Raw genomic sequence first — 24,244 nt, forward strand, 5'->3', positions numbered from 1 at the left:
GGGAGAGGCCGCCGGCCGGGGTGACTTCAGAGGAGCTGGAGGAAAGAGTGAGAGGAGGGCGCCCGTCCGGCAGGGGGGCAGCTGTGGGGGCAGCGCCCGTGGTCGCGCCATTAGTATGCTGCCGCGCTCTGCGCGCCATGGCAACCGCTCCCCCCGCCGCGTCGCGCCAGCCGGGCAGCCCCGGGCGCAGTGCGCACCTCTCCTCCCACAGGTGGCGGCGCGCGCAGGCGGGCACGCACGCACCGGCACGCACACACACACTAGGGCTGCGGGCACGCCTGGGGGCGCGCCGTGGGTACCAGGTGTGCGGGGTCCCCCTCTGCCCACCCTCTACCTAGGGGTGTGTCCCCAGGTGCTCCTGATTGAGCCTCAGAGGGATTTGTGTACCTGAGAATGTTCTGCCTGTGCCTGGGTGTGTCCTGTGTGTTTGTGTCCCCCTCAGTGTGCCTGCCTCTGATTGTCCTTGAGGGTATGTCTGTCTGTGCTCATTTGTCTCTACCCTTAAGTTTGTATGTCTCAGTGTGACTGCCTTGGTGTAACTGAGTGTACCTAAGCCTTTGTACAGCTGTGTTCGAATGTGCGACTGTGTTTGCTAGTGCCTGTAGGTGTTTCTTGAGTGTGTCCATTGCCCTAGGTTTTCCTGTGGATGAATGCCCTAGGTGTGTCTGATACTTTATACCCGTGTGTGCCTGGATGAGTATTTGTGTGAGTAGGTCTGTGTATGTGTGATCCTTTGGTGTTTGCATGTGACCCTGTCTCAGGGCAACTCTGTCCTTGTGTGTTTCTGGTAGTGGCTATGAATTGAATTGTGTGCCTGTGTGTATGTCCCTATAAATGTCCTCGGGAGTGTCTCCCCACATGTCACTGTGCCTTCCTGGGAGCGCCCATAGTGTGTGTCCTGGAGTGTGGCTGTATGTCTGGGGGCTGCTGGCTCTATGCCCTCCTTGGCTTCACTCTCTACTGCCTGAGCGAGCCAACACCTGCTCCTTGAGCACTAGCCCCCTCCCCCCACCTGGCAAGGACAGGGAAGGACACAGAGACAGCCTTAGACATGGAGTCAGAGACAGAGAGATAGGAGGGGGATACGGAGCTGAAGAGGCGGTAGAGGTGAATACTTGGAGTCACATGATTAGCCTCAGCCCCAGAAATGAGAAACAGGTGTCAAGATCCCCATATTTGAGAGAGACCCAGAGGGCAGAGACCTGGAGACTTGGAGCACCCAGGGCTCAGAGCACCAAGACCGGAAGTGATGAGACACATGAGATCAAGGATGTGGCTCCCCAGCTTCCCTCCCTCCCTCCTTCCCACACTAGTTTCCAGCCCCAATTGTGCCTCCTCCACATACCCAAAGCAGAGTTCGGCTGACCCCAGGCGTCTGGGGCCCAAGGGGCTGGAACCCAACCTCCTCCTCACAACTGGCTTGGGTATGTGTGTGTGTACCAAGTCCGTGTATGCTGTTCTGGGCTGGTGCCTACCTTGCATACTGCTCTTTCCCATCATACTCCTCCACACACTATTATCCACTCCCCCACACACTATTATCCATATATTCACAGATCCAAATACACTTTTACACACATACCACAGTTGGCCACACTCATTCAAACCTAGAAACATGGCCTGGGTCTTCCTCTCTCAAACATATCTGAACACAGGGCCAGAAGATCCACCACACAGCCACACCAGCAAGTCTTTTACCTTTCTAAATTCCCCAGCTGGCCATTTACCCCTCAGCAACCTCCAGGAAACCTTCCAAACTTCTGCTACTCACAGGGAAAGACACATAACTAAATGTGTCAACTCTATCAGACTATACATTCAAAAGCAGGGACCCTGCCTGTCCTGTATAGTGCGTATCCCCTAGTGCCTGGGACAGTGCTTAGAGCTTTATAGGTGCTTAAGAAATATTTTTTTGAATGAATGAATGAATTCACTCAGGGTCTCTAAAAGAGACTCAGAGAATCCTATCATATTCAAATTACCCATAGTAATTTACAGCCACTCAAGAGTAAAAAACACTAATGGATATCACAGTGTACACACTACAAGTCATCATGTACACACCCAGGACAATACATTAAATGTAGGTGTGTGCGAATACACAGGACAGTAGCTAGATTAGAGGTCCTCAACTTTGTAACACAGCACATTATAACCACCTGAAGAGCTTTAAAAAATCACCATGTCCAGACCCCACCCTGGACCAATAAAATCAGAATCTCATGGGGGAGGACTTGGGCATCAGCATTTTTGAACTATATACACTCAAAGGTGTTTACAATTGCTAGGTGATTCCTATCTACAGTAAGGCTGAGAACCACTGATCTAGAGGAATAGACTCTATTATAAAGTGTTGTCACCAGGGACTGGGACAGTGTTTTTTCACTGTTAAAAGTACAGTGAAGACTGTAGAACCAGACTACTTGGGTTTGAACCCTGGTGTCACCACTCACTCATTGAGTGGTCTCTGCAAATTACTTCCCTTCACTTGAATTTTCTATCTGTAAAACAGTGGTAATAATAGTTTTAATAAAGACTCACAGGATTGTGTTGTAGACCAAAGGAGTTATATATGTAAAGTGTTTAGAACCATGCCTGGAACAGAGTAAGTGCTATATAACTAATTGCTATTATTTGTGTCATTAAACTTTTTTTTATTACAGAATGGATTAATTTTTAGATGAATTTTATAAGCAGATCTTTTCCTCTTTAAATTTTTATGAAAAATCAAGACATGGAGTCAGACCCTGGGCCATATGATCAAATTTACCATTTGATCTTGGACAAGTTATTTACTCCATGTCTACGAACCTGTCTTCTCATCTGTGTTGTTTTATGTAACTTCAAACAGACTCCTATTCACAGTGACCTTGTAGGGAGGGGCAGATTACCCAATAAGAAAAAGTAACCATTGACTTACTTGTGCTTACTATCTATAGTGATATGGTGAAACCCATGTGAACTTGTTCACTACAGCTTAGTAAGTAAGCACAAGTAAGCCTGTGCTTACCTTGATGACTGAGTACCCTGTCCCTCTTAGGGGCTATAAATTTGAAGAGGTTTTGATTCTGTAGGAAAGTGCTGTGGGGTTGGGAGAGAGATGCCAGCCATACCTAGTAGAATCTGATGTGACGAAAAAATGTGACACTGTTTACTACAGATTAGTAAGTAAGCACGAATAAGCCTGTGTTTACCTTGCTTATTGGGTAATCTGACACTGCTTATATGACAGAGTAGAACTGCCCCATAGGGTTTCCTAGGCTGTAATCTTTACAGGAGCAGATGGTCAGTTTTTTTCTCCCAGGGAGTGAGAAGCGGCTGGTGGGTTCAAACTGTCCACTGACACTTTAGTTAGCAGCAGTGCGCTTAAACATTGTACCACTGGGGCTCCTTTTTTATCTGCAAATGAGCTGAATATCTTTCTCTACCTCAAAGATTGTTTTGAAAAGTAAACACTTCACGGAAGTGTTTAATAAATGGTAACTCACTGCCACTGAGTCAGATCCGACTCATCACAACCCCTCCTTGGGTTTCCGAGGCGATATCACTACGGAAGTAGATTGCTCAATCTTCCTTCCAAGGAGTGGCTGGTGGGCTTGAACCGTCAGCTTTCTGGTTAGCAGTCAAATGCCTCAGGCACTACACCACCAGAGCTCAAAGCCCAAACATCCAGGAACCATGTTGCTATGATGCATTCTGGGATGGGGTATGGGACTGTGGCCGTGGTAGTACCCCAACTTCCGAAAAGACCAGACCAGCACAGGGTAACTCCATCCTGACCCACCTACCTGGGTCCCTTCCCCAGAGACCCCAGAACCTAAGGGCACACAGCACCTTCTGTCTGAAATGCTGGGCTCTGGGCCCTGGGCCCTTGGAGGTCTCCCTTGAATCTGGTCTCCAAGTTGTTGTTGTTGTTGTTATTTGCCATCGAGTCGGCCCCGACTCATAGCGACCCGTCCTTGGGTTTCCGAGGCAGTATCACTACGGAAGTAGGAATGCCCAACCTTCCTTCCGAGGAGTGGCTGGTGGGTTTGAACTGCCAGCCTTCTGGTTAGCAGTCAAGTGCCTTAGGCACTATGCTACCAGAGCTCCTTGGTCTCCAAGAAACACCTCAATTCTCCTACACTTTACTAAGCCTGAGACCTGCTTCTCCCTGAGCTCCCATTCTTTCACTGGTATTTCCCTTCATCTCTCACAAAGCCTCTGTTCTCCTCACCAACCTCCTTATCCCCAAAACCATAACCCCTTCTCTGGGTTCCTATTCTTCTCTCTGAGCCCTGTCTCTCCAAGTGAATCCCCAAGCCCCCTTCAAATTAATGAGTCCCAAAGCCCCCTCATGGTGCTATAATCACCTCCCTAAACTCCCATTTCCTTCCTGGGTCTCCCCTCCACACCCTTCCCTTGATCCCTAAAGCTAAGCCCACACACTTCAATGCTTTTCTTCCTCCTTCTTCCAATACCCATCTCATTGTTGAGCCCCAATGCCTTTTCACAGAATAATCCCCTACCCCATGCCCCTCAGGCCTCACCCTCTTCCCAAACCCAGTCCAGCCTGTCCCACAGGGACAGCATCCCCACCAGCCACTGAACACACTCATTTAAATCTCCCTGCAGGCATCTCTGGGGCTGAACACAAGCTTCCCACCATTTCTCTGATGCCACCCCCACCAACCGCCTCCACTCTGCCCGAGTGACCTTGCCAAAGCCCTCTCTCCTCTCAAAACACACACACACAGTACCTCTTCCAAACAGACAATTATGTGTGCACCTACCTCCGGCCACCCTCTCACACGTCCAGGTCTTCATGAATACTCCTTCCTCTGGAAACGCTTTCATTTTTCTGCCAGGAACCTTAGCTTTGGCTCTTTTAAGGTTTTCTTCTCTGAGAAGCTCCCCTCCCCCACCCTCAAAGGGTCTTACTGCTCCCCTACTTCCAGCACTATGCTGGATTGTCAGCTTCAGTAAAGTGTTGATGCCACTTCCCTTTCCAGCCAGGGAGAATAGGGACAGTGTCATCTCTGAGCATGGAGGGGGCTTGTGGGTGAGCCTTTATAGTCAGTCAGCACAGAGACTAGTTTTAGGGGACTGCTACCTGCCCCTGTCTGAGTCCTTCCACCTCCTCTCCCGGGGAGGAGTGTCCTCAGACAAAAGGTTCCTATAAGGCTCTCAAGGGCCTCACTGGATTGGGTCAGGGAGGGCAAGCCAGGTGGAGGCATCCTTTGGTGTTTTCCTGAGCTTCAGGGAGGGCCACGGAAAAGTCACTTTCAAAAGAGTTTTAAAAAATGGGTCTATGGGAAAAACTGAAAACCAGTTTTTTTTTTTTTTTTTTTGTATGGAAAAAGATCAGAAAGCCCAAGGTGGGCACTTTTGGGTCAAGGGCAGCCAAGAGCTCACCAAGGTAGGGGATCGGAAAACAGCTCACTCTTCCAGGCCTACCAGAAACAGCCAGGCGATAAGGAGTTTTCTCTTTTTCAAAGTTCACAAAAGCTGGGAGGAAACAGACCCAGCATTTGGCTTTCAGAATGGAAAGAAAGGGGAAGGCAGAGAACGAAAAGTTGATGTGACTGCGTTGGTCACACCCTGGATTCTGCAAAGGCAGATATGAGTGTCAGGGTAGAATGGGGGGGTGGTGCTGGAGGCAGAGGAGACCCAGAGCTGGAGCAAAATGGAAGACAAACAGATACTCCAGTCCTAGTGGGAAAGGGAGAACCTTGGATTGAGGATTGGATGAGTGTCCCAGAGACGGGTATCCTTGAACCAGGGTAGAACTGTGGGGCCGAAGGCTGGGGAGATCTGGAACAAATGAAGGTATTAGAGGCAGAGACCTAGGACCGGATGGAAAGGGAACACAGAAGCAGAGACTTCACCTATAATGGTGGCTTCTCAAGGTGAGGATACCCAGGACCTGAGGCAGAACAGGGGTCTCAGAGGGGCAGACATCCCTGTACTTTGGAAAGACTGTGGGGTCTAGGGGTAGGGAAGACCTCAGGACATAAAGAAGGGCCCACAGAAAGAGACTTGGGGCTTGAGATAGAATGGGGGTCTCAGTGGCAGGGAAGACCTAGGACCTGGGGTGGAATGGGAGGACTAGATGCAAAGGTGGCCCAAATCTCCAGCAGAGGGCCAACTCAGAGGTAGGGAGCCCAGGCAGACATTTCAACTCCTCCAGGAAACCAGTGGCTGATGACAAACCCCAGCTATGTCCCTTCCATCCCACCCACCCTCACTTGTCCCCTTTCACAAGACACAATTTTTTTTTTTTTTTTTTGCTTTTTTTCATTTCTTTTTAATACAAACTTGGATCTTTGGGTGTGTCCTGCCAACAGAAAACAACAACAACAACAGAAGAGAAAACCCAAAAGAGTGAAAAATAAGAAAGAAAAGAAAAACAAAAACAAAAACAAAAAAACAAAAAAGCTCCCGCAAGAGGTTCTTCTCCCTCCCCCCCACCATGCGAATTTGCACACCACGGGACCACAGCAGGTTTACAGAATGCAATATACAATCCACGATTTATAATAAAACAGTATATACAATAAATAGGATATTGTTCATTTTTGTCAAATGACCTGTAGATAAATTTCTCAGTGCATACTTGCAGGGGCTCTGGACACCTCGGGGCCCCGCTCGCAACCTCTTGCACACGCTCGCTCTCTCGCTCTCTTTTTTTTTTTTTGTCTTTTTCTAAAACTGTGTTTTAAGTTTTGTACATTTTTAAAAAGTATTTACAATTGCTGGTTTTGTGCAGAAAGGGCTCACCTTCGGCTTCTGCGTGGAGGAGATGGGCAGGGAGGGGCAGGGTAGAGGGAGATGGGGCTGCAGGGGGGATGGGGTGGGAGGCAGAGGGGCAGGCGCTCCTGCCACAGGATGATGTGGACGGTGGGAGGGGTCTTGGCGTTGGTTTTCTGAAAGCTGAAAAGAAACACAAGAGAAGCAGCAGAGGTTAGAAGTAACAGGCAATGAGCTCTGAGAAAAGGGTAGATTCTGGGAGGAGCTAGCCCCTTTGCTTCCTTTCCCAGAAAACTCCCAATTAGCCCACATCTGACTTCGGGACTGCTTCTGGCCCTCTCTGAGCTCAGTTTTCCCATCTGTAAAATAGCCATATGTCCAAGTCCACACCACTGAGAAGTGAAGGATATGCTCGCTGGGCAAGGAGTCGGAGTTCCAGGCAGTGGAATTTTTTAAGGACTTGGGCTCTGGAGTCAAACACAGCTGAGTTCAAATGCTAGTGCCACCACTGACTAGCTCTATGTCCTTGGGCAAGCCATTGAACTTCTGCGAGCCTCAGCTTACTCACCTGGAAATGGGGACAACAGAACTATCAGGTTTATTGGGAGGATTCAATGAGTTAAGGCAGGTAGAGCCTGGCATATAGTATGTGCATAATCAACGATACTAATTACTATTTGTCATTATTGTCCTGGTGCCTGAGCCAGTTACAGGGCTCTCCAATCCTCAGTTTCCTCATGTAACAATGAGCTTAGTGACTCCTCTAACCAAAGCTGTTCTGAGGAAATGACGTAATGGGGAAGACAGTGCCTCAGCACAGTACAGGTGTGAGCTGCTGCTTTAATTTCTTCTAAACCCAACCTTCTTCCCAGCCCCCACCAGTGCCATTCTGTTCTTTGGAGAGGTGAGCTTATGAGGAAGTCTGTTTGAATGAAGGAATAAAAAAATTGCCCAATACAACGGCCACCTATGTTTGGCTGAACCCTGCCTTCCTGAAGCTCAGAAACTCCCAAGTCCTCAGTCCCTACAATCACCAGACACTTGATGTCTGAAGGACTCCTTTTCCTAGCCAGTCCTAATTATGCTTGTGTGGCCCTGGGGACCTGACTTCCCCATCCAGACCCCCAAGTTGGCTAGATCCTCTAGATTCACAGCTCCACTGGGGTGAGCAAGGAAGTGCCCAGAGGGGATGTGGCTGGGCTTGGTCATTCCCAAGACAGCCATTAGACTGGCCTTTTCACAGTTCTGTCCTCTCAGAGGCCCAAGATTCAGGCCTCCCACCCCCAGGGTACGGCTATCCCACCAGAATTAAGGGGCAGGGGCAGGGGGTGGGTTGTTAAAACTGCCTTCCAAGTCTCCTCAGCAAGCCCATCCATCCTTCCTCACACCTGCAGGGACTAGGCAGCGACAGAAAGCCTCCCCTCCCTTGTACTTTTTTTCTTGGCTTCCCTTCCCAGCAGGGCCACATTGAAATTCCACTCAGCCTTGGCTGCTGTCTGCTGGGCAGTCAGTCTTGGGGAGTTTTGTCCCGAGGCTGGACTTGCCAAACTTCCCCAGACCAGGGGAACCAGGTGGGCTCCTGCAGTGGCAGGGGCAGCTCCCAATCCCGGTGCAACAGACCAGGGGGCAAACCAAGGCATGAGAGGGAGGGTAAGAGCGGCATCTTTGTTGAGCTGTCAGGTCTCCTGCAGGTGAGGTGAGGATGGAATATCACTGTAGGGTAAGAGATAGGCCTGTTAGGGTGTGATGTATTACAACTGGGGTGGTTGGGAGAAAAGCAGCTTTTGCGGCAGGGGGTACTCTGTTGGGATGGATGTCAGTTTCTCACACTTAAGGTGACATAAAGGAACAGCTGCAGAGATAAGAGGGGTATCATTAGGGGGCAGGTCTATTGTACCTGGGGTGATAGGTTCTGCTGGAGGGATGGGGCATATACTATGGCTGAAGAACAGCTACCAAACTAAAGAGGGAGCTCTTTTGGGTAACACGTGTAGAGTCCTGGGGTGACAAGTGAGGAGGAGATATAGGAAGGGCTTCTCCAAATAAGTGGACAAGCAGATTGTGCTGAACCCTAGCCCCCCTGCTTCCCCAAGGGCCTCTGCACAAATCCCTGCTGCCCCCGCCCCCTCTAGTCCTTAGCCACTGCCAGTGACCCTCTCTAAGCCAGGTCTCCATGGTGATCTCAGCCCAGCAGGCAGGCTCCTGCCAGAACTGTTCCCGTGGTGCCCGGGCGGCCAGGCAGCAGGGAGGCTTTCTCACCCTCTGCTAAGCAGCCCTGTCATGGTCTCACCTTCCTCCTCCCACTGCTTCCCCAGCTTCCACGACTTGGCCAGCACCAGACTCTGGCAGAATCTGGGGGATGGTCAGGGGATGGGAAAGCGGGAAGGGGATCAAAATCCCATGGCTTTTTTGGGGACCGGGAAATGGGAATGCTGTGGCTTTCTGGAAACTTGACCTCACTACGGTCAACTCTCTACAAAACAGAGCTAATGCTCACGTGCCAGGCAGCCCAGTCCTGGGCACTGGAGACAAGTAGAGAACAAGATAGATCTGGTCCCTGCCCTCAAGGGCTCACAGAGCAGAGGGGGAAGCTGAACCCAAACCAAGCAATCATGATGCAAAGAGAGGGGGGCTGTCAAGAGAAGGCTGGAGGGCAGAGGGGAGTCCGAATCCAATCTTGGCAGGGGGATGATGACCCTTGCACAGTGCCCAGCACATACACCCAGGGGGTCAAGATTGTGAGTTGACTGAATGACAGAGTGGTGACTGATCCAAGTCTGAGCATGGTCCAGCTCAGATCTTGCACATCTCCAAGATGCCTCCTTAGACCACCCTGTTGCCCTAGCCACCCATGTAGTTGTCACTCCCTACCACCCTGCTCCTCTAGGGCAGAGATCGGTGCCTGGCACGTCCATATCCCCAATGTTAGCATGTGCCTGGCCCCTCAGGACACCAGCCACTGTTGCTAAGACAAACTTTTAAAGTCACCATAAAGACACCAGCACAGCCACGTCACCGAGGCCTCATGCCCCGGCAGCTTTGCCATCTGAGGTGCCAGGGCATTAAGGTGCCTATCAGTGGTGGCTGGCACTGGAGGCCCAGAGGGATAACTGAGCTGAGATTAAAAAAGCATGCTCCCGTGCATTTAAGCAAGTAGCAAACAAGTATTCACACTCACTCACTGCCAGGTCATGAGCTAAGGAACTAGGAGGTGCACTCAACAGTCTCTGGCCTCTAACAGGGGGTCTTAACATCAAACAAGGTAGCAGAGCACAAGGCAAAGAGAATGCACTAGGATTTGAGACTTATGTGCTGTGTGACCTAGGGTAAGTCCCTTCTCTGTGTGGACTTCAGTTTCTATGTCCATAAAATAAGGGGACTGAAAAGCTGATGGGAGACATCTAGGTACTGAGATAGTGTCCCAAAGACAAGGAGCTAGAGGCAAACCACAACTGTTCAAAGACTGATATACTCCCTCCAACGTTTTCAGGCAAAGCCAGACTTGTGTGTCCCTCAAATGTGGAGAAGAAACTGCCTCCCTGGGGCCCAGATCACACTTGACAGTGGAGAAACCCCTAAGTAGGGTAGATGTGGAGTTCACTGAGGGATGAGGCTTCTAACTGGGGATGGGGAGGCTGTGGGGTGTGGGGCTTTCCCTCTACTCTGGGGAGGTTTTAAAAATCTGTGCCCACCAGTGACCACAGGCATACCTTAAAAGTCTGGCTCAGCCAAGTCCTTCCTTCTTTAGGGATCTTCCCCTAACTGCCCCACTGCTGGGCACAGAGAAGCCCTAAAATACCTGCTAGTGATACCAAGTGGAGTTCACAGCCAGAGTCACCTACTAACCTTGTGTGATCTTGTGGGTGTCGCCCATCTCTCACCTGTCCTGGGAGGAGGCTGCAGCCCTCCCACCCACAATCTGCCTCTCTCCACCCGCTTGGCTGGGAGATGTTGTGTAAAGACACACGTTGATGATGCGTTGTGCTGGACATGCAACAAATGGAAGCTGGGATAAGGGCAAGAACAGTAACTGGGCAGTCTTCAAGGGCCCTTCCTGGCTCTAACGTTCCATGATTCACTAACTGGGTGGCCATGTGTCGTTGGCTGAGTCCCTTTCCTTCTCTGTAAACTGGGAGGGGTTGTATGTGAAGAACTCCAAAAGGCCAGTTAGCTCTGAGAATATGAGTTCATTTATTTACACAATGCTTCCCTGCCCCATTATTAGGAACGTGTCTTGATGATGGCTTGTACTCAAATATTAACCAAAAGGTTGGCAATTCAGATCCACCCTGCAGTACCACGGAAGACCTGGTGGTCTACTTCTGTGAGATTACAGTCACTGAGAACCCAATAGAGCGCAGGTCTACTCTGAAACACGTGGGGTTGCCATGAGTTAGAGTCAACTCGTTAGCAATGCATTTGGTTTTGCTCTGGTTTATTCTGATGACAGCGGGGCTGAGAGAAATTATCCCACACTCACTCTAGTGCTCTGTCTTTCCTATTACAGTTCTCCCTATTCAACATACTCTTCAACTGAAGTGAAAAAAAAAAAAAACCCCACTGAAACATAGATGATATGGCATGGTGAGATACCGGTGGTGGGGAAGGGGGAGGTAGGACAGTGTGCAGAGATGAGTAACCAGCCTGAAGAAGTTGATGGTGTGGTGAAGAGGGCATTCCCAGAAGGGCCATCACAGGTGAGAGATGAACTCGGCTTGGGAAGGATCCTGGAATGCTTCTTGGAGGAGGTGACCTCTGAATGAAAGACAGGAACTGACAGGTGGGAGGAGATGGATGAAGGGTAGGAAAGGGCAATTCAGGCAGGCCAGGGAACAGTCAGAGCAAAGGCATAGGGCACGTTCAGGAAAAAAGCCCCTCAGAAAGCTTCCTCCTGATTTAACACATTCTCTGTGGCTGGTAAGGGAGTGTGTGAGGAGTGTGTGTGTGTGCGTGTGTGTGTGTGTGTAAAGGAGGTCAGGGTCAAAAGAGGCCGGGTGCAGTGACGGCAACCTTGGCTATCTTGAATGCCATGCTAGGAAGTTGGCCTTTACTTTGTAGACAAGGAAGCTGGGGAGGGAGAGATGCAATCAAAAGCTTTAAAACAATTGCACCACAGGATGAGATGGGTTTTAATCAATCTATTCAGTAAATATTTTGGAAGCTCCAGACACTGCACACCCAAAGATACTGAAGAAAAAGCACTCTGGTGGTCACAGTGGGAGAATGGACTCAAGGGGGCAGGTGCTGGGACAGATACCTGATAGATGGTAGCTACACCGACCCTGGTGGCTGAGCCAGGATGATAGCACCAGAAGCCCCAAATCTGTACACTTACTGCCTCTGGTACACTCTTGCTGCCTGCTCTGCTCATATGGTTCAAGGGGATGGTCTCCAGTAATTCTTATAAGGGTGTTTCAGGCTCTCATCTGGAGGTGATGCCCACAGGGAGGTTTTCAATGAATACCTGTTTACAGGCTGTAAGCTCCATGAGGGAAGGGCACACTGTTCCTGAACATTTGTTCAGCAGTAGCACTAGCACTGGATGCCAACACCTGACTGGTTCATCAACAGTGAACACAGAATTAACTTACATTCCCCTGCCCTGTAGCACAGAAGGCACTTTGGCAGCAAAGGTTATGACAAAGATGGTAAAGCTGCCGGGGGAAAATCATGACATATTAGAAAGTCACAAGGAGATGTTTTTCAGATGATGTGCACTGGGACGGAGGGCTGATGTGGATCATTGTGTGGATGGGGTTTCTAGCTGACCTAAGTCATTTATGAGCCTGGGTACTGTTGCCCATCAGGGTGGGACCTATGACTCACCTTGTCCCTGGGCCCCTTAGGGAGGATTCAGCCTCATTGCTAAGGCAAAGAACTAGGTGGTATTTCAAAGCTTAACTCCAAAGGCTGCAACTCCACCCTAGAATACAAGCTTCTTCCTAGGGAAGCAGGGAGGGCATGTAAAGGAGGCCTGGCTGCATGGTCCTAAGTAAGGAAGAGACGGTCAGAGGTGTGTGACTCAGACTGTCTCAGAGGGCCCAGAATTCAGTCTGTGGGGAGGGTATTAATCTCCCTGGCTACTCATCTACCAATCACTGATTAAGTACTTTACCATGTGCCAGCAGCTGCTCCTGGGTAGTGCTCACGGTTAACTTGCTCAGCTGCTAACCAAAAGCTGGAGGTTCAAGTCTACCCAGAAGAACCTTAGAAGAAAGACCTGGTGATTTACTTCTAAAAAATCAGCCAATGAAAATCCTATGGAGCACAGTTCTACGCTGATACACTTGGGGGTCACCATGAGTCAGAATCAACTGGTAGGTATGTGCCAGGAACTAGGCTGAATGCTTCATGTATAACCTCATTTAATTCTCACAAGAGATGTGGAGTGTTTAAGTGACTCACCAGGTTACACAGCTGCTAAGGGATGGAACTAGCTTGAACACAAAGGCCCGTCTGCGTCCATGGGTAAATTGTTAGCCACCACCCTTGTTTCAGGCCCCTCTCCCTTGGGTTCTTTCCAGTCCAAAGAGATGTGGGGAGATGGAAGAGGAGGAGCATGAGAGAGCATGTTCACAGAGAGATTTCACTTCCAGGAAATGAGGGCTCGGCACAAGAAAGCCTAGCCTGAAAATGGCTGAGGAGAGGCAAGAGATAGGATCTGAGGGAGGACTACCTCACAGAGAGCCGGGAAGAAGTAAAGCAGGAATGGCTGACCCCTGACATGAGTACCTCTTGCTCAGAGCCAGAGGCAAGATCAAATGACCTCTTGAGGTTTCAAGACACAGAGACAAAGCCCAGAGCAGCTGGGGCCTGGCCCACGTCCGGGCATGCCCGCTGACCCCAGCTGGATGGTGGCCTTGGAAACTGCTTCCTGTCCCATTCAGGCTCCAGCTGGTGTAACCTCGGAGGACCTGTGACATTTCTCCTGGCCTCAGGTCCAGGGCAGAGAGGAGTGGGGAGGGGTGAGGCACTCAAGATTCCTGAACACCTTGGAGGACCCTTCTCACCCTCTCTCACTGTCCCCAGGGTCTGGTCTGACTGATCTGCAGTCCATGAGGGGGGCCCAATGCGGAGCCAGCCTGTCTGGCTCTGTTTTCCATCTGAGGGGAAGAGGTCTGCCCTGGCCCAAGGCCCACCCCCCACTGTCCTTCCTCTCCTGACTCCTCCTCTTCTCTGTATCATCAGTCTCAGCTCAGGCTCAGTCAGATCACAGATTCCCCATTTTGGTTCCTCTGAGTGTTCACCTTCTAATTCACATTGGGACATAACCTGCCTTTGCCCACAGTTCCCCCAGTCTGTGTGTGTCCAAATCTTGCTTATTCTTCAAGGTTGAGCTCAAATGCAGCTTCTTCCACAGAATCTCAAAATCTATTTAAAATGCCAGACACCCAGAAAGAGTTTTGGGGATCATCTGATCCAACCCGTCATTCTGCAGATACTGAGTCAGGGGGGCTTGGGAACACATGGGAGAGGACTCAGATTCTGGAGGGAGCAGTACTGGGTTCCTATCTTGGCTAAGTATGGGCCAGCTCCACAAAGCACCTGTTGCCACAACTCTCCATTGGGTGGGTGGGGCATACCCCCCCACCCCGACTGCTGTGCAATCTATGAGACAGTGCCACACAAAGGGCTCAGGACAAATGTGTGCCCCTTTTCTCACCAAGGTGGCAGAAAGATGACTTCTGACCCCAACACCCACTTTCTCAGGCAGAATCTTTTGCTTCTCCCTGCTTCTGGGCCCCTGCCACTTTCTACTAGGCATTTCCAAGTTCTTTGTGTTCTTGTGTTACCTTCCTGGGGTAGATGCTGAACTCCCCAAGGACAGGGGCTATGTCTGCTTAGTCTCCCCAGTGGCTGGCACTGGGATGAGCACGGAGGAGCTCACAAGGTGAGGTTGAAGTGAATTATTGCTTCTCCAGTGCCCAGTATCCAAGTGCTTAGTCCTTGCTGCCCTCTGCTTAAGCCCTCTGTTGACAGTGTGATGCCCTTAACGCCTTCTTCTCTGCCACTCTCCTTCTCTTTATCCCCAACTCCTCCTCACTCCTCCATGAATTTAATAGATCACTGGCACAACCTCAGCTTGTGAACCACCTTATAAAAAGAGGGGGGCAGTCCTATTACCATGCTTGGTCCGAACCACCATCATTGCTTGCCTGACCCTGCAGCTGGTCTCCCTATTTTAATGCTTGCTCTGCTCCAACATGACCCATTGCATTCCAACTAAAAACCTTTTAACAGTTCCCCATTTGTCATGGAAGAAAATCTAAACTCCTTCCAATGCCCTGTATGATCTGGCCTTGCCAACCTCGCCCCAGTACTTGGTGTTACCGACTTCCCATCAGTTCCTCAAAGCTCATCTCCTTCCTGCCCCAGGGCTTTGCACACTGCTGCTCCCTCTGCCCACAATGCTCTCCCCACTCACTGTCCAGCTGACACCCACTCACCCTATAGGCCTGACGTTCGAGGTCTGGTCAGCCTGTTGCAGGCTCGTGTCCTCTCTTTTTCTCTCTTGCACTGTTCTTCCCATGGTTGTCATTACCAAATGCTTTGCATCATTCTGTTTATTATCTCTCCCTCTAGACTAGAAGCTCCCTGAGGGCCAAGACCTTGTCTGTGATGTTCGCTACGGTATCCCGGATGCCTGGCATGTAATCAGTGCTAGATGTCTCTGGAACAACCACATGTGTTGGTTGGTTTGAGGACACTGCTGTCAGCTCTCAGACCTGAGAGGGGAGCAGGGCCAGAATGTGGGGCTGGACGGCTTCCCAGTTCCTCCTGCATTCAGGCCTCACTGGGTGGTTCCATTATGTATTTCACTGAGCTGTGACCTGCCTGAACACCCAGCCCCCACAACCATCCATTTTCCCATCCAGAGCCTGGGAGGAACAGTTTTTGGATTATTTCACATCTCTGGATTATCCATGAAACATCTCCTCTTCAGTGAGAAGGATCAAGAGTTTGACATTTAAACCCTAAGCAGCTTCTCCCTGGCCTGCTTCAGATCTGTGGTTGTGCGGCTTACAATGAGACACACGGGGAATGGGAAGGCCATTTTAATCTTGGGCTGGCTTCATTAGGAGGGAAAATATGCTGCCAAAAAAAAAAAAAAAAAAGTTTCATCCATTGTCTATGCCACACAGAGCTGCAAGGACCTAAAAGATGAACTACGTAAATCTCCCTGAACAGATGAGGAAACTGAGGTCCAGTGAGGGGCAAAGGCTTGGCCAAGGGCATGTAGCAAGTTGGTGGCCAATTGAGAAATGGTCCTCCTCCAGGCCTCCTGACACCCAAGTGCTGCCCTTTGCCCCCTTCAGGTACCAGAGGAGCTGGGACCCAAGTAGAGGGAGAGTAATAAGTTTCCACTGCTGATCACTCCAGGACCCTGAGTCACCCTGGCCTCAAATAGCCTCTCCAGTGCAGGGTTGGGGCTTTCCAGGAGCCCTGCTACTGCTTTGGGCTTCTCCAGGAAGAAAGACTCTCAGGAGGCTGTAGTGGCAGAGGCGGTGGAGGGTGAGGGTGTCAGACAAGCTCCCAGCCCATCTCACTACCACCCTCCTCATCTGGGCCAATTTTGTGACAGGTCTATTATCTAAAGGTGGGATCTGATGGGCCAGTTGTGGTTTTATCTCTGAAACAAGATGTTTTTCAAGAAAATGATTCCTCAAACCCTGTTCCCCTTTTACTACTTTGGAGGCATTTTCTCTTTTCTTTTCTGTAGATACCAAAGCTTGAGAATACCGAAACTGTGACCTCAACAAATGAAGTCACAGTGCCTGACAAAAACAGTGTCTAAAACTGGACTCCTGGAAAAGCATCAGGCTTTAGGAGAGTAACTGGCTTTTTCTAGGGTTGAAACAGTTAGTCTAGGGATAGAACCACTGGCTGCAGGCTTCCAGGGATGGCAGAATCCCATAACTCCTTCACTATTTCTGGATCCTCACCCTATAGGCTCCTGCCCTTTCTAAGCCTACCTCAGGCCTCATTGAGTCACGGCCCCCAGAGGTACCCTGGAAAACTAGGAAAGGGTACTTTGAACCATTTTGTAAAGCCCCTTGCAGAATGTGACCAAGCCACACTGGCCACGCTCTCAGCTTGGTGCTTGCCACCGAATACATCTGGGGATAAATGAAGCTCCTGGGGCAATGGAGGTGCCCAGCAGGGTCAGTCAAACACTAGGGAAAACCCAAATGGGGCTAATACACAGGGCCTAGGTGGGGGATCACCTTGTTCAGCTCCCTTCTCTGATCTCACACAGGGAGATGCAAACATTCCCCCTTGCAAAAAGTCAAGTGGTGAGTGATTTCTGGGGCTCAGGTGGTCCGTTCCTAGGACCAAGCATGGACGATGGAACTAAATGCTTATGAACTACTGGGCGGCCCCACCCAGTCTGTGGTCCTCTAGCCATTTCAGTAACAGGATGTCTTGAAATGTCCAGACCTCTTTTTGGGTTTTTTTTCCCAGGTACTCCCTGTGCACCCCTAGACAGCTCCAGACTACCTGGATTCCTTTTCCCTGTTTTCAGGCCCCAATTGTATCTTTAAATCCTGCAATTCCTCCTGCTCATCTCTACAGCTTTCCCTCTCACTTCACAAATCCCCAGTCCAACCTCCCCCAAGCCTCTGCCCACTGAACCTCATCCCCAGACTTACCCAGGAACAAAACCTCACGGTCCAGTCGGCACTTCAGTTGGCACTACAGGGAGGTGACGGTGAATGTGTCCTCTGGGTGAGGTTCCGCCATAGGCCCCAGGAAGCCGCTCTTGGGGCCCCCACCCAGGCCAGGATGCGCCTGTGGCATAAAGCCTGGATACCTGTAGGCGGTGTCCTGCAGGGGCAGCAGCGAGTCCCTCGGCACGGGGGACAGGGTCAAGTCACTAAGGAGTGGGCAGCCATAGCCAGCAGCGGCTGCTGCGGGGCCACGGTGTGGGCCCGGTGGCCGGACCATCTCCAGTGGCTCCTTGTCAGCCTTAGGTGTGGCCGGTGGGCTGGCCAAGTGTGAGGCACTGAGGCACACGGCCTCCGTCCTGCCCAGGAAGTCAGCCAACAGCCCTGTGCCCGCCTTGCCCTCATATGGTGGGCTTCGGGCAGCTGAGCCTGGAGGGTACCAGTAGGCTGTGCCCTTGCAGCTGGGGGAGTCATAGTGGGGCTGGCCCAGTGGTAGGTCCCGGCAGCTCAGATGGGCCTGGGCTGCAGCCGCATGGCCTAGGCTGGCCCCCTGGAGCCCATGCTTGAGGGGCTCACAGGCGGCCAGCTTTGTGGGTGGCGGCCGCAGCTCCTCCTTGAAGCCTAGCGTGGGGGAGCAAGTGGGTGAGTATGCCTTCTGCAGGCCAGCATCAAACACCGTGGGTGGGTGGGCCAGTGGCGGGAAGTGCTTGCCGTCCAACTCAGGGGCACCTAGGCTGGGTGAGTCGCAGTGGAAGCCTTGGCCAAAGGTGCCATCAGAAGGCGTGGATGGGTTCATGGAGTAGGGTCCCATGAACTCACAGGGGTCTCGTTCACCCACACCAAAGGCCCTTGACTGTGAGGGCAGTGGTGACATGCTGCTGTCCCCACTGTAGTAGTCCAGGCCAAGATCTGGGCTGTCCTGGAACAGTGGATTGACAGGCTGTGGCTTGGGGATGAACTTGGCTTTGGCAGCCGCACCACCCCGCTCCTTCTTGGCTGAGCAGGCCCCACCGCCCCGTCCACCCCTTGGCTGCCGGGGTCCAGTGCTCCGTTTGGATGGGTAACCTGAGGCTGCGGCCGAGGCGGATGATGGGAAGCCCAGGTGTGAGGCCTCGAACAGGTCCACTTTCTTCCGCCGTCCTCGGCCTGGCTTGGAGCTACTCTGGAAGAGGACGCTCTGATTCCAGTTGTAGCCGGGGGCGGATGATGCTTCATTCCAGTCCATCATCAGTTTCTCCAGGCTGGACAGGCTCGACTGGCCCTCACTGCTTGAGGCCTCACTATTGGCACGCCGAAAGCCGCTGCTGCCAACCGGCTGATTGAACTGGGTGCTGTCGGAGGAGGATTCAGAGAAGGTCTCCGACACAGCCGTCTGCTGCTTCACCTTCTGTGGCGTGTAGTTGGAGATGTCCAGAATCACGTTGGGCTCACTGACGTGGCAGTCGAAACCGGGATTGTAGAGCTGACTGAAGGCCTCCGAAGCCCAGTCCAGGCCTCCATAGCCCTGCCGGAAAGGCCACTGAGAAGCCCCCGCAAACTGCCGACAGTTCTCGGGCGAGGGCTGGAAGGAGGAGGAGGAGGAGGAGGCGGCAGAGGCGGCGGAGGTGGCAGAGGCTGTGGTGCCTTTGGGCACCATGTAGCCACCAGGGGAGACGGTACTAGCCCGGCTGTCACAGCGCAAGGGAGTGGGGGCTGAACCGGAGAAGGGGGCCCCCTCAGAGCTGTTAAAGAAGGAGGCCTTGCTAGGCGGCAGGCAGGGGCCACCAGTGGGTGGTGGGGCATAGCCGGCGCTGTGGGCGCTGCTCGGAGAGGCAGGCAGGCTGTTGCCACTGCCATAGGCGAAGCTGCAGTCCTTGCTATTAGCGCAGTCCTGGGCCGTAAAGGGCTTAGCCGGAGCAAACACACTTTGACCAGCCCCATAGCCACCATACTGGGGGGGGTAGGTGTTGGTGGGCGGATGGGTAGTAGGTGAGCGGGCCACGGCTGAAGGTGGGGGAGCCAACTTTGGGAAGGTCTCAGCTGCCCGGCAGTCTGAAGTGGCTGGGGTTATCCCATAGCTCGCTGCCCGTCCTGGAGGGAAGGTCTGGCGAGTGGGCAGGACAGGCTGGAAGGAGGGGTCCGCCCCAGCCCCACTGCTGCCCACTGCCACTGGGCTGGCCTTGGCTCCCCGGCTGGGGAAGGTGGTCAGGCCACGTTGGGCAGACAGGGCACTGGTGGGAGGCCCTGCATAGGTACCCGATGTCTTCCGTGACTCAGGGCGTGAGGCTGAGAGGGCAAAGTCCAAGAGGTCCGAAGAGTCATCAGAATCAAGCAGCGAGCGAAAGTAGCCGGTGAAGAGGTTCTGGCGTTCCTGGCTGAGCTCAGTCTGGCCCGAGGGTGCACCTGTGCCGTAGTAGCTGCCCCGGCCTGATGCCCCACTCTCCAGTCCACTAGAGGCAAAGGCCCGGGCCTCGGTTCCCTGGAACCCACAGTTTCGGCCAGCCTGCCCAACTGGGTGCCCGTGGTGAGGGGCCCAACCCCCACCCTTGTCCCCGGCCCACTCAGCACCCATCTCCCCAAAGCCTGGGCCACTGGGCACCTGCTCTGGGAACAGAGTCCCATTCTTTCGGGACCGCCTCTTGCGCTTGGGCTTCCCAGTAGCTGCATCCACCTCCCCGCGGCCCCGTTTGCGGGGGTGCCCCAACTCTGTGAGGCCAGGGCCCCCAACCCCAGCGGGGGCCACTGCCACCACCTTCTTTTTCTTGCCGATACCCTCAAAGAAGTCACTGAAGGAGCATCGTGCTCCCTTAGCTGCATGGCCCCCACCTCGGCCACCAAACCCGCCTGCTTTGCCACCCCGCCGCCGGAAGCCCTGCACTCGATGCAGGAAGTGGGAGATGCTCTGGGTGTCTGGCGCCTGGTGCACTGACTCGGGCTCACTGGGTGTCCAGCAGCGGGGTGGTGAGCAGCGCCCAGTGCACTGGCTCTGGCGGTTCAGGAAGGCCAACTTGGCAAGGACGTCGGAGTACTCAGCCTTGCTGTCATTGGCGTCTGCTGCATAGGACGGCTGGGGAGATGCCAGTTTCTGCTTCCGCCGCCGCCGTTTCTTGACCTCCGGCATGGCCATGGTAGCCGCTGTCACGGTAGCCGCCTCAGCCACTACCACTGCTGGTTCCTTGGGCTTAGTGGGACCCAGTAGAAGGTTCTTGGGAGGGCGGCCACGCTTACGTTTGAGAATAATGGGCATCTCACCAGGCGGGAAGACCACCACCACATTCCGCCCATTGTTCTTCATCTTCAGCAGTGGGGTGGGCTCTGCTGATACACGGAGACCCAGTTCCTTGCCCTCCACGCTCAGGCTGCTGCTCAAGGATGATACCTTGTACGTGGTCTTGTTCCGCCGGCCCAGAGACACAGGGATCTTAGCCATCTTCACCACCATTCGCCGCACACCCCGGCACTTGTTTTTGCGGAGAGGGACCACTGCAGGCTGGGAAGATTCTGGCTCCAGCTCTGGGACTGAGACTGGGCCTGGGCCTGGTGGGGCAGGAGGTGGTGGTGGTGGTGGTGGTGGGGGAGGCTCGGCCAGCGCGGCCACCAGCCCTGTGGGCATAGGCAGGGGCAGCAGGCGGCCCTCAGGTCCAGCGTCTGCCTTGCGCCCCCGTCCAGCCTTCCGTCGGCGACACAGGATCTTTGGCCTATCAGTGCGCCGCAAGGCGTACTTGGGGTGACCCTCAGGCCCAGGGGTGCCGTGGGGTGAGCACAAGTCCAGGTGCAAGGGCTCGACTAACGGGCAGGGTCCCAATGGCTGCTGGGGCTCCAGACGGCAGCCTGGGACGTCAAGCAACTTGGGCAACGGGTCAAGTGCCTGAGGGTCGAGCAGCTGTGACTCTAGGGAGTCAGGAAGGCTATCCAGGGCCTGCAGAGCCAGGCCCGGCAGGCCCAGAGGATCAGCAAGAGGTTGCAGGGGTGGCAGCTCCAAAGCTTCCCCAAGTGGCTCTAGTGCCTGTGGGTCCAAGAAGCGGGGCTGGGGATCTAGGAGCTGAGGCTCTGGCTCAGGTGATGGTGGCTCAAGAGCCTGGGCCTCTAGCAGCTGGGCCTCAGGGCAAGTAAGGGAGGCCAGCTCACTAAGGATGTCGGCATCAGCGAGTTCTGGGTAATCAGGGCCATCTGGCTCAGGCTCCGGGGGCAGACCGGTGGCTACAGCTGTAGTTCCCGGGCTATGGCCTTGGCCAGGCTGGGGACTGTCCCTGGGCTCAGGGTCAGGCTCATAGAGGGGGTGGCTGGGCCGCTCAGACTTGGGGTGGGGAGCGGCCCGCTCCTCAGGGCTGCGGATGCTGTTGGCCAGGCTGGGTGAGGAGAAGAAGCTATACTGCAGGTCACCAGGTGGTGGGGCAGGTGGGCGGCTGAGCCGGAGACCACCACAGTCCAGGTGCACACCACTGTGCTGCAGGTCCTGGGAGAGCCGAGTCAGATCCTTCATGATGTCAATCAGCTGCACCACTGGATGCAGGTTCACCCGCCCGTTGTCCCAACGGCGTCGAGAACGGGAGCTGTTGCTGTCTTCAGCGGGCGTGGGGCAGCAGGCCTGTGAGACGGGACGGGCCGCACGCGGGGGCAGTGGGTCGTCCCCTTTGGGAAGGACTGGTAGGCGCCGGGCGCTGGGGTCCCGGCGTGGGGGTGGGCGTGGGTTCTCAGAGAAGGTATGGGCGAAGGCCTTGTCAGGTGGGCTGGCAGGGGGCCGGGTGGGAAGCAAGGGCCGGGGGGTGGGGGGGCCGCCGGGGTAGTACTTGGGCTCCCGGAGGTAGTCAGGAGAGCTGCAAACGGCACTGGAAGTCACCACCAGGCCCTGGGGCTTCACACGCATCCTGACCTTGTCCTCCGCAGGCCACCGGGCGGGGCCGGGGCTGACATGAGGGTGCGAGAAGCCGGGACCAGGACCTGCTGGGCAGGAGGTCCCTCATTGAACACCATCAACTTCCCACATCCTCTACTGAGGTCCTGCCCTCCCCACCCCCTGCAAAGTCTCATTTCTCTTGCCTTTCCCAAACCACCACCTGCTTAAAGCACCCCTCACCAGCCCCAGTTCCAGTTATTCACAGTTCATCCCCTTCTAGTCCCTGAGTTATGGGCTCAGGGAAAACAAGACCTCCACGCTGAGAGAGAAGTCCCTTAGCAGGGCAAGGTGATCACTCCAGATCACACTTGAGGAGAGAAACCTGCTTTTGTCAGCCTCCCTCCCTCCTTCTTGCCCCCATCTCCAGGGCTCCAGGAGAACCCCAGCTACTTACCCTCGGCTCTGTCGCCTGGGCTGTCACACTGGAGATCTATGTGGGCAACAGGACAGGCAACAGGTCTGAATACCCTGAATGGTCTGGTGGCCACAACTCTATCCTGTCTACCAGCCCGTGGCCCAGCCTCCTCCATGTACCACCCACAGCCATCCCCCTCTGTGCTCCCTCCAGTGTGCAAACCCGGCTGACCTGGGAGAGAGGGGGCCCCTGGACCTGGGGTCTCTGCCAGTCACTGGCTGTCAGTTGGAGGTGTTGTGGAGTAGCTTCAGCCTGAGCCCAGGCCTCAAGGTATGGACAGCGCCTGGAAAGACCATTGCAGCTCAGGTTTAGTGAGCACCCCTACTATGCACCAGGCACTGGGCTGAAAGTTGTCCAGGCATCATTTCATTTACTTGTTCATACCAATATTGCGAGGTAGGGGTTATTAATAACCCCATTTTTCAGATGAGGAAATGGAGGCCTAAGGACGAAATAATGTAATTTATTCTCATGATAGCCTCTGATGCATGTGAGAACTGGATAACGAATAAAGGAAGACCTAAGAAGTAATGATGCATTTGAATTGTGGTATTGGCAAAGAACACTGAATGTATCATGAACTGTGAGAAGAACAAACAAATCTGTCTGGGAGGAGGTATAGCCAGAACACTCCTTAGAAGAGAGAATGGCCAGACTCTGTCTCTCATACTATAGTCATGTTGTCAGAAGGGACCAGTCCTTGGAGAAGGATATCATGCCAGGTAAGGCAGAAAAAAACCCCACTGCCGACATCAAGCTCAATTGGCATAACATACTACACAAAACATTGTTCCACCTCCTACTATGGCGAGTAGCAACTGGGATCTTAAAAGCTTGCAAGCAGCCATCTACATGCCACGATGGGTCTCTCCTCGTCCAGAGCAAAGATGAATGAAGAAAACTAAAGATTCATGGAAACAATTAGTCCTCGCGACTGGTACACCACGTGATCCTCAGCCTATACGAGTATGAGACCAGAAGAACTAGATGGTGCCCGGCTACCACTGTCAACCACTCGGAGGGGGATCTATGTAGGAGATCCTGGATAGAGAGGGAGAACAATGTGGAACAGAACTCAAAATCATTTGGGTGGGGGGAAGGGGGACCAGGTTTGCTGGTCTGATAGAGCCTGGTGGAACCACTGAGACTATGGTCCCTAGCTGCCCTGCAGGTCTGGAATTGAACCCATACCTGTGGCTTCCAGCCAAACAAAAGACAGGCACGAGTTGAACATTTACACTAGGTAGATACACTCCTCGGAGAGAATAATCATGGGAGAAAGAAGGGCTGTTTATACACAGGGAGACAGCTCAGGGGGCAGGGGAGCATGGAGGGATGGACACGGAAGAGGTAACAATCAGGAGGATATGGGAGGGGAGCTGTTGCATTGTGGTAAATTGTAGTCAATGTCATGAGACAACGTGTATGTGAACTGCTGTATGGAAAGTGGATTTACTCTGTAAACTTTCACCCAAATCGCAATTTAAAACAAAACAAAACAAAAAAAAAACACACTGCCATCAAGTCAATTCTGACTCACAGCGACCCCCACTGGGT

The 24,244-nt window shown here is 53.1% G+C and overlaps 1 protein-coding gene across 1 annotated transcript; it reads right to left on the reverse strand.

Moving 5' to 3' along the window:
- Window positions 1-17,424: 17,424 nt before the first annotated feature.
- AHDC1 (AT-hook DNA binding motif containing 1) lies at window positions 17,425-22,242 on the reverse strand. The gene has a single exon (XM_007935801.2). The coding sequence runs from the start codon at window positions 22,240-22,242 to the stop codon at window positions 17,425-17,427; it is 4,818 nt and encodes a 1,605-aa protein (XP_007933992.1).
- Between the last annotated feature and the right edge of the window lie 2,002 nt (window positions 22,243-24,244).

The sequence above is a fragment of the Orycteropus afer genome, unplaced genomic scaffold, assembly GCF_000298275.1.
Source record: "Orycteropus afer afer isolate SDZICR_OR568_19922 unplaced genomic scaffold, OryAfe1.0 scaffold00031, whole genome shotgun sequence".
In the NCBI taxonomy this organism is placed as follows: domain Eukaryota; kingdom Metazoa; phylum Chordata; class Mammalia; order Tubulidentata; family Orycteropodidae; genus Orycteropus; species Orycteropus afer.